A 15892-nucleotide genomic window follows, 5' to 3' on the forward strand; every position below is an offset into this window, starting at 1 on the left:
AAAATTGACTGAAATTAAGGCAGATATTTCTACAGTTGTCAGGCTTTAAATATGTAACCAAATACCATAAACTGGAGTGAAGAGGGAGGATGGATGGATGCATTTTCCATATTCTAGTTTCTTTTTCCAAACATATTCGGATCAGAGGGCTGCACGGTGGCACAGTTGGTAGCACTGTTGCCTTGCAGCAAGAAAGTTTTGGGTTCAAATCCCAACCTGCGGTCTTTCTGCATGAAGCTTACATGTTATCTGCTTGGGTTCTCTCCTGATACTCTAGCTTCCTCCCACAATCCAAAAACAACTGTTATGTTAACTTGTCTCACTAAGTTGCCCTTAGGTATGAGTGTATGTGTTTTTTTTCTTGTGTGTCTCTGTTGCCCTGCGATGGACTGGCGACCTGTCCATGGTGCCCCCTGCAGCTTGCAAAATGACAGCTGTTGATAGGCACCAGCTCTGCCCGCGGTCCTGCAAGGACAGGCGGGTATACAAAATGGATGGATGGATATCCAGATGTGGAAAACACTTTTTTATACTTTTCCAGACTGTACAGCTGGGGTTAAATTCCTGAAACTTTCATGGATTTTTGTGTAAACTAAATTGCTGCAGAATCTTAATTTCAATGGGAAAAGAAGTGTATGAGGTTAATAGTTCTGAATACTTACAGGAAGGTCCGTGAAGGCAACACCTGCAGAGATAAGGCAGAGAAACCATTTATAATCTGACATTATACCAAACTGAAACTGAATCACTAAGCAAAACTGAGGAACAACCTAAACTGATGCCATTTTTGGTGTAAAAGCAGGTGTTGTTGATGAGGTTGACACAGCAGCCAATCACATCGCCCGTGGTAAACGTCGGCCCGTATGGTTGGCCCGTCCCAGAGGAGCAAAATGAGTGGCCGTCATCTCCATGGTAACCATACGAGTGCTTGTCCCATCCTAAAAGAGATGGAAGATGAGGATCAGATTTTATTTTTTGGACCTGTGAAAAAGTTGCAGTCCAACAGCAGAACTTAAATCTGAACAGGATTTAAGGTGAAGCTGCTGATGGAGGGGAGGGGGTGGAGGCGGTTACTCATCAACTCAGATTTTCCTCATCTGACTGCTGCTGCTGCAGGGCGACTTATGGGAATTCACACAAATAAAGACTCTCTGCGTGCCTCCAGCCTGCAGGGCCCTGAACATCCAGCAGGAGGACTGAGTCTAAGAAAAGAAACTGGTGAGTCACTGCTAACAGGAACAGCAGCTCAGGAGGCAGAACCAAAAGCAGAACCCATAAAGATGAATGTCCTGACTGTGAGAATGCACTGCTGTTTGGATGCAACCGTTTGCTGTTTAGCTGATTTTTTTTTTTTTTTAAAACACACATGGATGTTACGTCACATCGGTCAGTTTCCTCTAACGTCTTACAGTAACTGTCTGAGCCATTTTCTATTGGAGAAGAACATAACTGACATAATATGTAAAGAAATCACACATTTATATAAAATATATCAGGATTTCTAATGCATTTAATATTTCGTACACATTAATAATTAACATCAGTATCCAGCCTTAACGATACCATAATGTAATATCTCAAATATAATACACAGCACAGAGAGAGAAATAAAAACTGATATTCTCTATCAGTCTGTAATCTATTATTAAAATTGTGCAGATGTATCCCAGCCTCCACCGTTCAGCATGATGGCCTAACGTGCAGCAAACTGCTCCTGAGAATCTCTAAGCATATCTGAATAATCAAAAACTTCAAGCTGAGAGGTTCAGCTGCAGAGAAGAAGGCTTCAACATCTCCAAGTGAGTTCTGGCAAGAACTCTTTCAAGCTCTGCTCTACAGAATCAAGTTGCCACCAGCGCAGAGCTTGGTTGGTGTCAACAGCCAGTTGGTTTGAGTGCATCTGCACAGTGAGCAGAAGACATCTAGACAACCGATGATCAAGTAAGACGTGTTAAAATATGTTTTAAATGTACAAAAGCCAAAATATATTCCACTGCCCAAAAATAAGTAAAGCTGTCAGATTCAGGCAAAGAAAGAATGATTTTAAAAGTACACATATGCTGTACTTTTGAAGTAGAGTTGACTGGAGCATCACCAAGAATACTTGATGGCTGAACATAAACATGCAATCTGGCCTAATATAAATTTTACATATTTATATACCACTCTTAGAAAGTACAGTATCCAGTATAGCATTAGCCATTCTGAGGGAAACCATGAACAGATATTTTAATCTAAACTATTAGATAAAACATTCAGACTGATTCATTATTTTCAGGATAAACATTGAGCATTCTGACGTCTGCAGGAGAATTTGTGTGCAGCACGAGGAAACTACTTAGTTTGCCAACATCAGGCCGTCCCTCTGACTGATTTGGTCTAACGTTTTGCAATAAATCGAGTTTTGCAGGAATTTTTCCTCCTGAATCGTCTCAAGTTTGAGGTGACATGAAGCCATCACCGTTATGCTCACTCTGTCAGCGTTTGACCTCAGCTGCTGCAGGCGTGTTGTTGACAAAAAGCAAAGCAGGGTTAGGGAAAGTAGGTCATTGGACAGCACAGATTTTAGCTGTGTCCTTGAATATGTGCAAATGTGAACCTGTGAGCATGTAGAAAAGTATCAATCTAAGCTGAAAAGCGTGTTTGTGTTTTCCTTCCTGCTTGGGTACATACTGTCCTTCGTCTCCCTATGTGTTCTTCTGTCCTTATGTGAATATACCCCTGTCTGTCTATGTGTGTGTGTGTGTGTGTGTGTGTGAGGTATTAGATTAATCTGCTGACAGGGATATTGCCTCTAAAGCCAGGCTCACTGCTCCAACATGCTAATGAAATGGGCAAGCCTCCACAGCAGGATCACACACAGAGGTCAACGGTGGAGAACAGTGTTCAGAACAAACACGAGTTCTGGACCAAACTGAACAAATGTATTTTGTTGCCATTGTTCTCAAATGTTTTACATCATGATTTATGATGCGATACAGAAGATAATAATAAAATCAACTTGGGAAGAGAAGCAAAGCTGCTGAGATTATTTCTATTGTGTCTAAAAATCATTTTTACAAGTGTCCCAATGTGAAGAAGTGCACCAGAATCAGGTCCAATCATTTTATATTTAAGAATATATTTCCTATTATTTATTCATAAATTAGGACACCCTATGAGAGCCCAAGTGTTTTTCCCCAATATTTAGACATATGGATATTAAATTTCAATTTTAACAATACTGAAAAATTTAAGTTATCTAATTAAATAATCAAAACTTTAAAAACTGCTGTGAAATGTTGATTTAAAAAATGCTATTTTTGGTGAGGAATAAATTAGGACCCACCCACATTTATTCCCAAGTAAAATATCTAAAATCACATCAGGTGTGAATGATGAGAACATCATTACTCACTACTCTGAAAGAGGTTTGTCTTGTTTAAACCTCAAACATTTAGTTTAGTGCTCCTGACTGTTCAAGTGAGAGTAAACATCATGGTGAGACCCAACGAGCTGTCTGGGGCCTGCAGAAATAAGATTGTAGCAGCTATCGAGTCTGGTGAGGGATATGAGGGTCTCTAGATTTTAAAACCAGCTGATCTACTGTATAAAAAAGCGATCTAAAAGCAGAGGAGATTTAGGAAAACCGCTAACATCCCCAGGTGTGATTCCCCTTGCAAGTGCACCCTGAAAGCAGACTGCAAGATGCTACAGTCTCCAAAACAACAAAATCTGATTATGGGACCTACAGCAGATTCTTGCTATTGTTGATTTCAAAGTTCCAGCCTGAACCAGTAAGAGACTGAACAAGTTTAACTTTAATGGGAGGTGTTCAAAGAAGAAAGAAAAAAGGTCAGACTGACGTTTGTCAGCAAGAACGTAGACGGAGACCAGGACTTCTAGAATAATGTTCTTTGGAAGACGAGTCTAAAACTGAATTATTTGTACATCAAAACAGAGGATGTGTTTAGCATAAACCAAATACAGCATTCCAGGAAAAGAACCTCATACCAACTGTGAGGCATGGAGGTGGAAGTGTCATGGTTTGGGGATGCTGTGTTAGAGCAGATCAACCATGAGGGTGTTTGAAAAACATGTTTGACCATCTGTAAAAGAATGGAAGCTCAAGCAAAAATGGATCCTGCAACATGAGAATGACCCAAAACATACCAGTACCGAGGACTGGCTGAGAATAAGGAAATGTAAAGTTTTGGGCGTAGTCAAAGCTCAGAGCTTGATCTCATTGAGACACTGCGAAGGTCCAAGGAACCCCTCAAACATCTGACACCTGAAAGTGAAGATTGGGGCCAACCTTCCTCAGTCTAATGTAAGAGATGGTAGATGGCTACAAGATGGGGGTAGAACTAGCTAATTGGGTCCTAACATTTTTCTCAGCTACAAAAACACTAAGAGTAAAAAAGGTTCATATTTGTTTAAATGAAATTAAAACACTTTATTGTCCAGAGATGAAAATTGAGATTCAACATGGTATGTGAACATTTCTTAATAAACAACTGAATATTTCATCGAACCTTGGATGACTGCAATTAAATGAAATTAATTTTACTGACTGGAGTTTTATTACTGAGGCCATTTTTGCAGAATGCAGTGAAAACAACTGCTGCTTCTAAAATGACTGAAACGTTACAGCGAAACAAAAGATTAGAAGCTTCACATGAGAACAATGTAGTGTAAAATACACACACAGAAACTCAATCAGCCAGCCCAGGACACACACACACATAAATCCGGAGAGTTTGGGAGCGACACATGCTGGAACACAGAACCACACTGGGTTAGACTGAGTTAGGGTAATCAACAGTAATCTGTCTACCAGGGCCACTGACCATCTGTGGTGGAAACCCAGCAACTAAAAATATTTTCATAGCTGAAGGCTGAGAAGGTTTGGGAACACATCTGTCAGCCCATCGCTTCCTCATCCCATCTAGCATTATTCCTGAATAAAGATGTCAGGAGAATAAGTGGTCTTTGTGGGTCTGGTGAACTGGGTTTTCCTGGTATCCACGGCATTCCACAAAGCTCTGAAACAGGACAGATCATGACTTTAAAAAGTGAAATGATTCCTGACGGATCTGGAAACTCAGAGGATGTGATTGGTGAAAGCAGAGGTGAGTTTTAAATGTAGGCTTCAGACAGGTTAACTCAAACTAAATTGCTTCAATAACCTCCCACCTATGAAATCAGGGATCCATTGGTTAGCTCTGACTGATGATCAGGGTGCTGACCCAAACAACAGTAATGAGACGGTTTGAGGCAGGTGGTCTTGGTACTGTTTCAAACAAACTCTAGAGGGGTTTGCTCATGGTGTGAACGTAATCAGACCTCAATGCAACACAGTTACCAGGTGTACGCTGCAAGCTAGGTATGCGTTGCATTGTGGGATGCGGTAAGATCGAACACACTAATAAACAAAGGCTGCGCATGTTTTCTGTAGAGCACAAAGCCGTTTGAAACTTTCAAGATGGGTGCTTAAAATCTTCCGGTATACTACTCAGATAATTTTGCCTCCAACAGTACCCAGAAACACTCTAATGATAAGAATAAATTATTTTCCTGCCAACGAGCTAAACTGAGTTTTAAGCTGGCCAATCAGAAGAGTTCTTGACACCAAAGAGTTCACAGAAAGACGACCTTATCCAAATTATAGACATTTTTAACTAAAACTTTACTAAGGGTTGTTTTAAACATTAAAGTCATTTTTAAAAGCAGGTCCATCCATCCTCTTTACCTGCAGAGGGACATAAATCACAGAGCTGCATGTAACATATTTTCATCAATTTTGTTTTTTGATTTTTATCATTATTAGTATAACCATTTTTCTAAAGAAGTCAGACTGAAAGTGGGGTGGAGAAGGGCAAAGACATGCAGCACAGGCCTCCTGGGTCGGAACCCGAACCCGAGACACCTGCGTCTGAGGACTGAAGCCTCTGTAAATTGGTCAAGCTCTACCGCTACGCCACGGTGCAGCTCTATGACAACGCATATTTTATTAAGGGTTTAAATCTGATGTGTAAACACCATTCACAGCACAGCTCCTCTATACCAGCTCATATATACTTAAAATGCAAATCCCTTTAGGGGCAGAACAAACTTTCACAAAATATGTTAGATCACTGATTTTCAAATCTTCTTTTGTATTAATAAGGATTTTGCCCTGAGTGTTGCATTAATCTATAGATTCCTTAAAAAACATAAATAACTGTAGGTATAAGTTAGAAAATATATGAAGAATATAAAATGAGAAATCTTTCCTGTTTATTTCTTCAATACTCTTTTCTACCACAAGAGGCAGTACAGCAAACTCCGACCTCAGACATTAGGCATAAGAAGAGGTCCGCTCAAACTGAATCCACAGAACCACAACCCAGAGTTCTACATACAGTCACCAGGACTGTTGCTTATAATAGCTTCTTTGATAAATAAAAATATGTTTAACAGAACAAAACAGAAAGTTAGAAGGACTAAACAAGGAAAAACAACTGGTAATCTACATTTATACATTACCACCATATTTTTTTTTTTTATTTATTAACTGCATGTGTGTAACATATTCTATTTATTTATTTTGAACCTGCCAATAAGTCATACATTTTTTTATGGGTCAAACTAAGAAAATTGGTCTTTTAAAGTAAATTTAGTTACTTAACTTTTTGGGCTTCCTTACATTAGTTCTGTGCTTCTATGATTAATTGTCTGGAAACTGTTTCTCTAATGTGAAATTCAAAAAATGTTTCCTTTTCTGACACAGTTTAAGAAGTAAAACCTCCACATGTGTCATTTACTATATTAGCCAAACTAATTAATTTCACTGGTTGGTTGCCCATGTTTTAAAGTCATTCTACCTGACATAAAATTGCACACTCTATTTTCAAGGAGTTAGAAGCAAAGTTTGTCTTTAATCAGATTAGTATAAGGTCAGACCATGAGCTGGAGTCCCAATCATCTGTCACTGATCCATGTGACCTCTGGGGATGGAAGACATGTCCCAACATGTCCACTCCGTCCCTGTTTTTTCACCACTTCTTCCACCACAGACATCTAATTATTAAAAAAGCATCACATAAATCCTTTTCTCCTCCCAAAGCTTTTGAATTTAGACACTTGATCTTCTTCAGTGTCTTTAATTCACTTTGATACAGTACACAGGCACCACTGTGTCTCCTCAGTTACTCCAGCTCTGAAAATCTGAACACCCTGAATGAAAACAATGATCAAAGTGCTCAGCACTTTCCCTGAGTTTGCCACACTGATGAGAAACCCTCTCTTCTCTAAAGTCCAGGCTACAATCCTCAATTGTATTCTGAGCTGATGAAGTCACAGCCCAATGAGTAATTAAAAGATTTTAGGGCCCAGGTTTGGGACGGCTTCCGTTTTTAATTGTTCAGCGCAGACTGTCCTGTGAGGAACCAGAAAGGAACAGAAGCAGATGATGGTTTTCTTGCCAGGTTGCCAATATGGCTGAAACCATGGCTCAGAACCAGACAAATCCTGCACCATTGTGTGTGTGAAGTAACCTTCATGTCACTCCGCCTGGTTGACCTTTCACAGATTAATTTATCCCAAAATGGATGTGTTAGTGTCCATCTTTCTACTGGTGGTCTTACATAATTCACAAGTTACTCACCAGGCAGTCTGTTCATGTTGACTCCCTGTGCAGACAGGCCGATGCCCATGTACCTGCAAAACAAGAGGAGGAATTTTCAAATTCATTACCATATGTATACATTCAGAGCAGCTGGGTCTCACTGTGTTTCACTAGGAAACAGAAAATATTCACATAAAGCTCGTATCTGATGAGTGAGACGCAGAAGGAACGTTGAACAGGACGTCTTTGAACTCCTTATATTTGCACAGCGAGCTGCCTCCAGGGGAGACGGCAAACATCAAAAGTGGCAGCGATTACACAAGCTCAGAGGTCAGAGGAGACATCTTTAAAAGTGTCGCCGGAGGACGAGCTGTTGGCATTATAACAGCAAAAACTGGAAAAGCTTTTACTTTAGTCAAAAAAGGCACAGACAGTGTTACTTTATTGCCTCTGGCACACACTGAGATCATCACTTAGAGTCCTGTGAGAAATATCTGCATAAAGAGGAAAGTTCATTCATTTCCTGCTCCTGAGTCAATGAATCTGCAGAGTATGAGGAGAAAAAGGACAAACATCTATGGAAGATGATTTCAGATGCTGTGGATAAACCGCAAGAAGTCAACATCCATGTTGTGGTAAATTCAACCCTATCTGTACACCGCTCAGCAGCTCTATGACAACGTTTCATTAAACACAATCAACAGAAAAATGTAAATGCAGACCTGGTGTTGGCAGCCACTAACATGGTTGGGATTTTCCAACATGGCTGCAGCTCATCTTCATACAAACAAGAATGTCTGAACAAAAATCCCACACCTAAATGTACTGATGGCATAAAATGGTACGAGGACAACTATTTGCTGGTCTAAAAGTCAATCAATCAATGACCACTTTCATTCACTTGGCTACAATTTCCTAATATGCTCTAATTTTGCTGTTATTTAAGCTTTTAACTTTATGTTCTCTCTCTGTTTTTATTCCTTCGTAGAAGCTACACCTGGCCTTGCTCTGTGTTAAGCTGTGAGACCTTCCTGGAGGGGGTGCTGCTGCCAATAACTTAATGCTCACCTTCTACCGATGATTTGCTTGGCCCTGTGTTTCAGTGTTTAACACGGTCTCTCCTAGACATAGCTACTGGCTGAGCTTCTACTGGTCTAACTATTTGAGTTTTTTGTGTCTCTGCTCTGTTCTCTCAACCCCCAGTCGGTCGTGGCGGATGGCCGATGATTCTGGTTCTGCTGGAGGTTTCTTCTGTTAAAGAGGAGTTTTCCTCTCCACTGTCGCTACATGCATGCTTAGTATGAGGGATTGCTGCCAAGTCATTAACTCACTGCAAGCAACTGTTGCCACATGCTCATCCAGGAGGAATGAATCCTGCAAGTCACTGACTTCACGCAACCTGCTGGGTTTCCTTAGATGGAAAACTTAACATAATTTGAATAACTGAACTTCACTGAATTATTTGATGAGTAGGATCAACTAGAACAAATATACTTGACTTAGATGACTGGATTGAACTGACTTTTTTGTAAAGTGTCATGAGACGACACGTGTTATGAATTGGTGCTTCATAAATAAGACTTAATTGAACTGAATCAACTTCCTTCTGCTGGGCTCAATAGAGACTATGAACTTACTTGATGAGAGGTCTACTCTCATTAAGACTTATGGGCCTCCACAACCCTGGTCCATCTTTGGTTAAAGGTCCCACATTTGGGCGCAGCGCTGGTAGTGTAGGGGTTAATCGCGCGACCATGTGCAGAGGTTATAGTCCTCGGTGCAGCTGTCCCGGGTTCGAATGCCGGACCCGACGATCTTTGCTGAATGTCTGCCCCTCTTTCCTGTCTGCCTACTATTGAAAAATAAAGGCCTCTAGTGCCGCAAAAAAAAAAAAAAAAAGGTCCCATATTAATCAGTTCACACAACAATATCCAGGTAAACAGCATGGTAATGTGCAGCCATTATACTGTTCAGGAAGCTGACGGGTTCTGTGTCCCAGAGATGAACAGGTTTTGATGCGAAATGTGTGAATCAACCCCAGAACTAAAGCTAAAGATCTTCAGCTGAAGCTGAACCTTTGAGTCCTGTACCAACATGGCCTAAAAGGCCACTCAGAAAAGAAGAAGCCATTATTCCAACAGCAACATAAAAAGCCTGATTACCATCTGCGATGGCTTCAGGGACATAGTCTTATTTTTCTGTATGTTTGGATGAAATGTTAAACCTCTACATCATAATTATAAATTACTTGTTGTTCTAGAAGAAATACATATTATGATATGTTGTATTTCTGGATGGAAGACTTTTTATCTGTGATTCACTGAGTTTAAACACTGCACAGGATTTTCCTGGCGGTCTTCTGTCTCTTGTTGGTTCAAGGTGGATGAATAGAGGTCCCAAAGTTTAGAAACTGAAGTCCAATATGACTAACTCATGTTTTTACATCCGCTTGATTCCCTTTAAACTCCTGAAAACAGGGGTTTAAAGGGAAAAATGTCTGATTTTTTAGGCATAGGGAATAAGTGTTGTTGTTGAACACTATTTCTCAGATATAGCAACAAACATGATGGTACATAGCCTTTTCTTCACCTAAAACACTATCACTCAGCATCCTCCGTATTTGAATAGTGATAACTTTACAAAAAGGTCAAAATTTGACCTTTTTGGAATAACCCACAGGCCTAAAATCACGGAAAGGATAGACATCCTCAAATTAAATATTCATTATCTGTCTACAGCATAGAAAGGTTTGCTGCCCAGCTGACCCAGATGTGGGTTACTCTCTGTATATAACTGGGTCAACCTTCACATTATGGTGATTCTGGTTGTGTTAGAAAGAAGCTTTGGATTTTCGGTTAGCATGGGCTCTCCAGTGACACATTTTTCCCCTCGGATTTGATGAGGAAGGGATTATAGTTAAATCTGCCAACTTTTGGGTTGTCCTATTTCCACTTCAACTGTAGAAATTTCTGTTAAAAACAAGGAGTAGAGACCATGAACCAATGATATTGCAGGGACTGACTGCTTTTTTGCTGATTTAAAGCTAGACTAAAATGATTAGCGCAGTGAATTTACAAACACTCTGTCCTCACAGCAACGCAGCAGATGGCAGCAGCAGGTAGTTGATGTGTAGAAACCAGGGATGCACTGGTAGGAAAATAAACCATTTTGTATTTCATAAAACCTATGGATGCACGATATATCCACATTATCATCATGTTGGCCGATGTTGGTCAATTTTTAAGACATCGGTATCGGTCCGATATTGTAAGTAAAATAATTAATAACCAATGTTAATTTCCATCTTGTTGTCGTTTGTGTACGTTTTCGGAGGGGGAGGGGAGAACGCTGGTTGTGTATTTGTTTGGGCGTGTGACAGTGATGGTGTGTTTCACCTCGGTGCATCCCTGATAAAAACAGGAGAAGGAATAGTTCTAATGACTGCATCAGAGCTGGTTAAAAGTTGGTTTCCCAACAGAGCAACATTCTGAATTAGATCAAGTGGGTAAATTAAGTATGTTCAGCCTTGAATGAGGTTTTTTCACAGCTGCTGGATGCTTGGATTTATGGAGTCAGAAAAGTATCTAAACATAAGAAACAGGTTTAACAGAGAGGTTGTTCCCCTACTTAAAAAGATGGTGGGATGAAGAGTAGATGAAAAACATGCTTGGTTGGTACAATGACAAAACACAAAAACATAGCAGAGAGAGTAAAGGACCCATCAAGCATTAAAGAGACTTAAACTGAACAGTTTCTACAAAAGCTACAAAAACTTAGAATACAGCCAAGAGTTGTTATGGTTCCAGTGTAAAAAGCACTGCTACTGGGAAGCCCGGTTGTTTCTGCTCACCCGTCTCGACCTTTACTGACAATCTTGACTTCAAAGTAGTAGATCCCACAGGCGGCGGGGATTGGGTGTGTGGCTCGCACTGATGCTGCATCCTTGTGGTTCTTTCCATGGCCTGCAAAACATAAAGACAATGTGAACAACTGCAGTCTTCATCACACTTTATTAGTGATCCAATAAATTCATTTTCCATTAGTTAGCTCTGACTGATGATCAGAAGGTCAAACAAGAAAAAAACTCTGAATTTTTCATGAGAATAAAATGTGTCAAAAGTAAAAGCTCTAATTTCTTTCCGTTTGCAAAAGAGTAAAACACATAGTAGGTTATTTAATCCCTTTGGTATTTATTTAGCCTGACTCAGATAAAGGTTAATAAAAAAAGGGGCATGCAAAAGTATTAATTATTTGAGCATTTTTCATCTTTTAATGACAAACGTCTATGCATTAGATTGGAATGTTATGTGACAAACCAACATTAAGTGGTGCATAGCTGTGAAGTGAAAGAAAATTATGTCTCACTCTGATATTCCTAAATAAATTTCTGAGCAGCCAATTACATTTGAACTTTACCAATTTAGTAAACTTTAAATATTTAAAACATACACACGTGGAAAAAATTGTTGGTACCCCTCGGTTAATGAAAGAAAAACCCACAATGGTCACAGAAATATCTTGAATCTGACAAAGGTTACAAATTCTATGAAAATGAACAAATGAAAATCAGACGTTGCTTTATAAACATGCTTCAACAGAATTACTTAAAAAAATAAACTGATGAAACAGTCCTGGACAAAAATGATGGTACCCTTAACTTAATATTTTGTTGCACAACCTTTTGAGGAAATTGCTGCAATCAAACGATTCCTATAACTGTCATTGAGACTTCTGCACCTCTCAGCAGGTATTCTGGACCACTCCTCATGAGCAAACTGCTCCAGTTGTCTCAGGTTTGAAGGGAGCCTTTTCCAGACGGCATGTTTCAGCTCCTTCCAAAGATGCTCAATAGGATTTAGGTCAGGGCTCATAGAGGGCCACTTCAGAATAGTCCAATGTTTTCCTCTTAGCCATTCTTGGTGTTTTTAGTTGTGTGTTTGGATCATTATCCTGTTGAAAGACCCATGACCTGAGACTGAGACCAAGCTTTCTGACACTGAGCAGCACATTTCTCTCTAGAATCTCTTGATAGTCTTGAGATTTCATTATACCTGCAAAGACCCTGTGACAGATGCAGCAAAGCAGCACCAGAACATAACAGAACCTCCTCCATGTTTCACAGTAGGGCCCGTGTTCTTTTCTTCATATGCTTCATTTTTCCATCTGTGAACATAGAGCTGATGTGCCTTGTCAAAAAGATCCATTTTTGTCTCATCGGTCCATAGGACATTCTCCCAGAAGCTTTGTGGCTTGTCAAAATGTAGTTTGGCAAATTCCAGTCTGGCTTTTTTATGATTTGTTTTCAACAAAGTTCTCCTTGGTCGTCTCCCATTAAGTTCAATTTGCCTCAAACAACATCAGATGGTGCGATCTGACACTGATGATCCTTGAGCTTGAAGTTCACCTTTAATCTCTCTAGAGGTTTTTCTGGGATCTTTTGTTACCGTTCATATTATCCGTCTCTTTGTTTTGTCATCAATGTTCCTCCTGCGGCCACGTCCAGGGAGGTTGGCTACAGTCCCATGGATCTTAAATTTCTGAATAATATGTGCAACTGTAGTCACAAGAACATGAAGCTGCTTGGAGATGGTCTTATAACCTTTACCTTTAACATGCTTGTCTATAATTTTCTTTCTAATCTCCTGAGACAACTCTTTCCTTCGCTTCCTCTGGTCCATGTTGAGTGTGGTACCATGTCACCAAACAGCACAGTGACTACCTGTAGCTCTATATATAGACCCACTGACTGATTACAAGAAGTTAGACACCTGTGATGCTAATTAATGGACCCACCTTGATTCAACACGTCCCTTTGGTCACATTAATTTCAGGGGTACCATCATGTGTGTCCAGGCCTGTTTCATGAATTTTTTTTTTTTATAATTCTGTTGAAGCGTGTTTGAAAAGCAACGTCTGACTTTCATTTGTTCATTTTCATAGAATTTTTATTCATTATTACCTTTGTCAGATTCAAGTTATTTCTGCGACTATTGAATGCTAAATACCTAAAATGAAGTTTGTAGCTATAATATGAATTATTTTTTCTACTGTGTGATTTACAGCATAATTGGGACAGCAGTAGGTCCCCTCTAAGATTAACTGATGAATTAAAACAAAGTTTATACAAAAGAGTTTGCATGTGTTTCATAGACCTTTGAGGTATAATGAAAATCAGCAGGTCAGATGTCACAGGATACTGGAAGTTGGCATTGGTCAGTAAAGGCCAGATGAGGTCATCTCTAGAGTCGCTTGTCACTCTGACTGCATAAATTAATCTGACAGATGGATCATCCGTACTTCCGTAAATCTAATAACTAAAATGAGATTGTGAACATAAACAACAGGAGCATGCATTGTGTCTGGACCAGTTTGCCTTAAGCGCAACAGCCATTACAGTCTGTCACTCTGTATTCAGAGGGGTGCTTATGAAATCCCTCGGGTTCTGAGAGAGACTGCTGCTGTGTTTGGTGGAGTGTTTAATAAAGGCAATCTTGTCTCCACAGAAGGCATGTTCATCTCTTTCTGCTGCGCGCAATCATGCTCACCTGTCGCGACACATAACAAGTGGCCATGAGCTCGTAGAAAATGCAGAGAGGCGGAACCCTTAAGCAAGGCAGCTGGCTGTTAGCAGACAGCTTCAGGCAGTCTGCTGCGAGTCTAGGAAAGCCTCGGTCATTACTATCATTGATCATGCAGGCGCCATTGCTAAGAATTAAATACCATGTGTAGATACCAATACAATACCATGCTGTTCTGATGCGGGATGAGCATGCATCTGTCACTAAAACGGAAATATGACTCAAATTAAAGCAGAGAAAATACCCCATGTTATGATACATAGTGTGTACTCTCCCCTAAACAAAAATCTATAAGCGGAGTAGGAACTGTGCATTACAGTGTTGACAGGTACCTACTGTGCTACAAAGATCACCATGCTGTCAATTGATTTTTAACTGATAAAGCTGCATAGTTCTGATTATGGTATCAGTTTGTTGGTTCCTGGCCTTGATGCTGGAATATATGGATATATTAGAAGAGGGGTGGACTGGCCATTGGGACATTTCCTGGTGGCCTGGCCCAATGGGCTATTGCTGAGGAGCAGGACCGAAGGACCACTTCGGATTGCACTTGATTTTTTTAAATAAACAATCCATGCCGTCCATGCAGCTCACTCGGGTATCTGCCTCGCTGAAGCTCCCAGACGCCCCCTTTCCTTTTCTAAGGTTGTCTGTCACAGCAGTGCAGAGACACACAAAGGCAGCGAATAAGGAAAGGAGGAGGAGACGGGGCAAAAAGGATAAAAAATAAGAAAGCACTGGCCACAGATGCAGCAAAATGCCGTCAATTAATATTTGTTCATAAAGAAGCAGGTAAGACATAAACACTAGCAGCGAAGAGTGAAAATACTAATATAGTCTATCCAGCAGAACTTAATAAGGTTTGGTCATCTTTGAGGAACCTAAATGGGCCAAAAAAAAAAACTTAATAAAACAAATCTTAAGTTTTTACAAAGGATATTGCAAATTTTAAAATATAGTTAATAAATTGAAAACAAAAAGCATAATGCTAAAGATTCTGTGTACCTGTCATAAGCTTATATTATTTTATTTAACCTTTATCTTCCCAGGTAAACTGTTTGGTTTTAGTACTTTAAACAATGTACTAATTTAATGGCATACATGTGTACATCGCTAATATTTTCTAGAATTTTCCACAAATTACATTTCATGTCAGTTATATCTGAATTAATTTCAAGTCAAAGCAGGATGTCATTCTTCTCATAGAACTTTATAGGCCTGTAAGAAGAACCAGTTTTGTTTACTTCTGATGCTGCTTCAGCAGCAGCCCCAACTCAATGCTTAGCAATGGTGCATGTGTGCCATGCGGTAGTCACGTGACGTCCAATCCAAACACTGATCACCAAGCAGCTCATATTGCAAGGAGGATTATTTCCAAATGAAAGTATAAATGTTCAATTCAAAAGCAGAGTACATATTTGAGCTTTTATACTGTACTGCTGTCGCTTTCAAATCACGCTTGCTCACAAATAGGCCCTGGTCGCCCTCAAAAAGTAGTTTTCTCTGCTCAGACTTAATGCCTCTGAGCGTTTTAAGTTCCTCTGTAGACATGTCTCCTATGGAAAGCTGTTTTGAACAATAATCAATGTTATCTAGCTAATTGTTGCCTAATTAGTTTTCTAATTAGCGCAAAAAAAAAAATACCCGTAGTTTATGAGGCGACACTACATGCTTAATAAACACCAGCCGATATTTTATGAGTGACGCCGGGCACTCAAAAATTAGA

At 39.8% G+C, this 15892-nt stretch overlaps 1 protein-coding gene across 1 annotated transcript in view; it reads right to left on the reverse strand.

Moving 5' to 3' along the window:
• The window catches only part of ranbp10 (RAN binding protein 10), a 42188-nt gene that overhangs the window by 15472 nt on the left and 10824 nt on the right, over window positions 1-15892 (reverse strand). Inside the window, exons 2-5 of the mRNA XM_047388535.1 lie at window positions 11439-11550; window positions 7628-7680; window positions 771-938; window positions 663-685 (exon numbers count right to left, since the gene is read on the reverse strand). Of these exons, the coding sequence (XP_047244491.1) occupies window positions 663-685; window positions 771-938; window positions 7628-7680; window positions 11439-11550 (356 nt within the window). The remainder of the gene's footprint in view (window positions 1-662; window positions 686-770; window positions 939-7627; window positions 7681-11438; window positions 11551-15892) is intronic.

The sequence above is a fragment of the Girardinichthys multiradiatus genome, chromosome 2 (assembly GCF_021462225.1).
Source record: "Girardinichthys multiradiatus isolate DD_20200921_A chromosome 2, DD_fGirMul_XY1, whole genome shotgun sequence".
NCBI lineage: Eukaryota > Metazoa > Chordata > Actinopteri > Cyprinodontiformes > Goodeidae > Girardinichthys > Girardinichthys multiradiatus.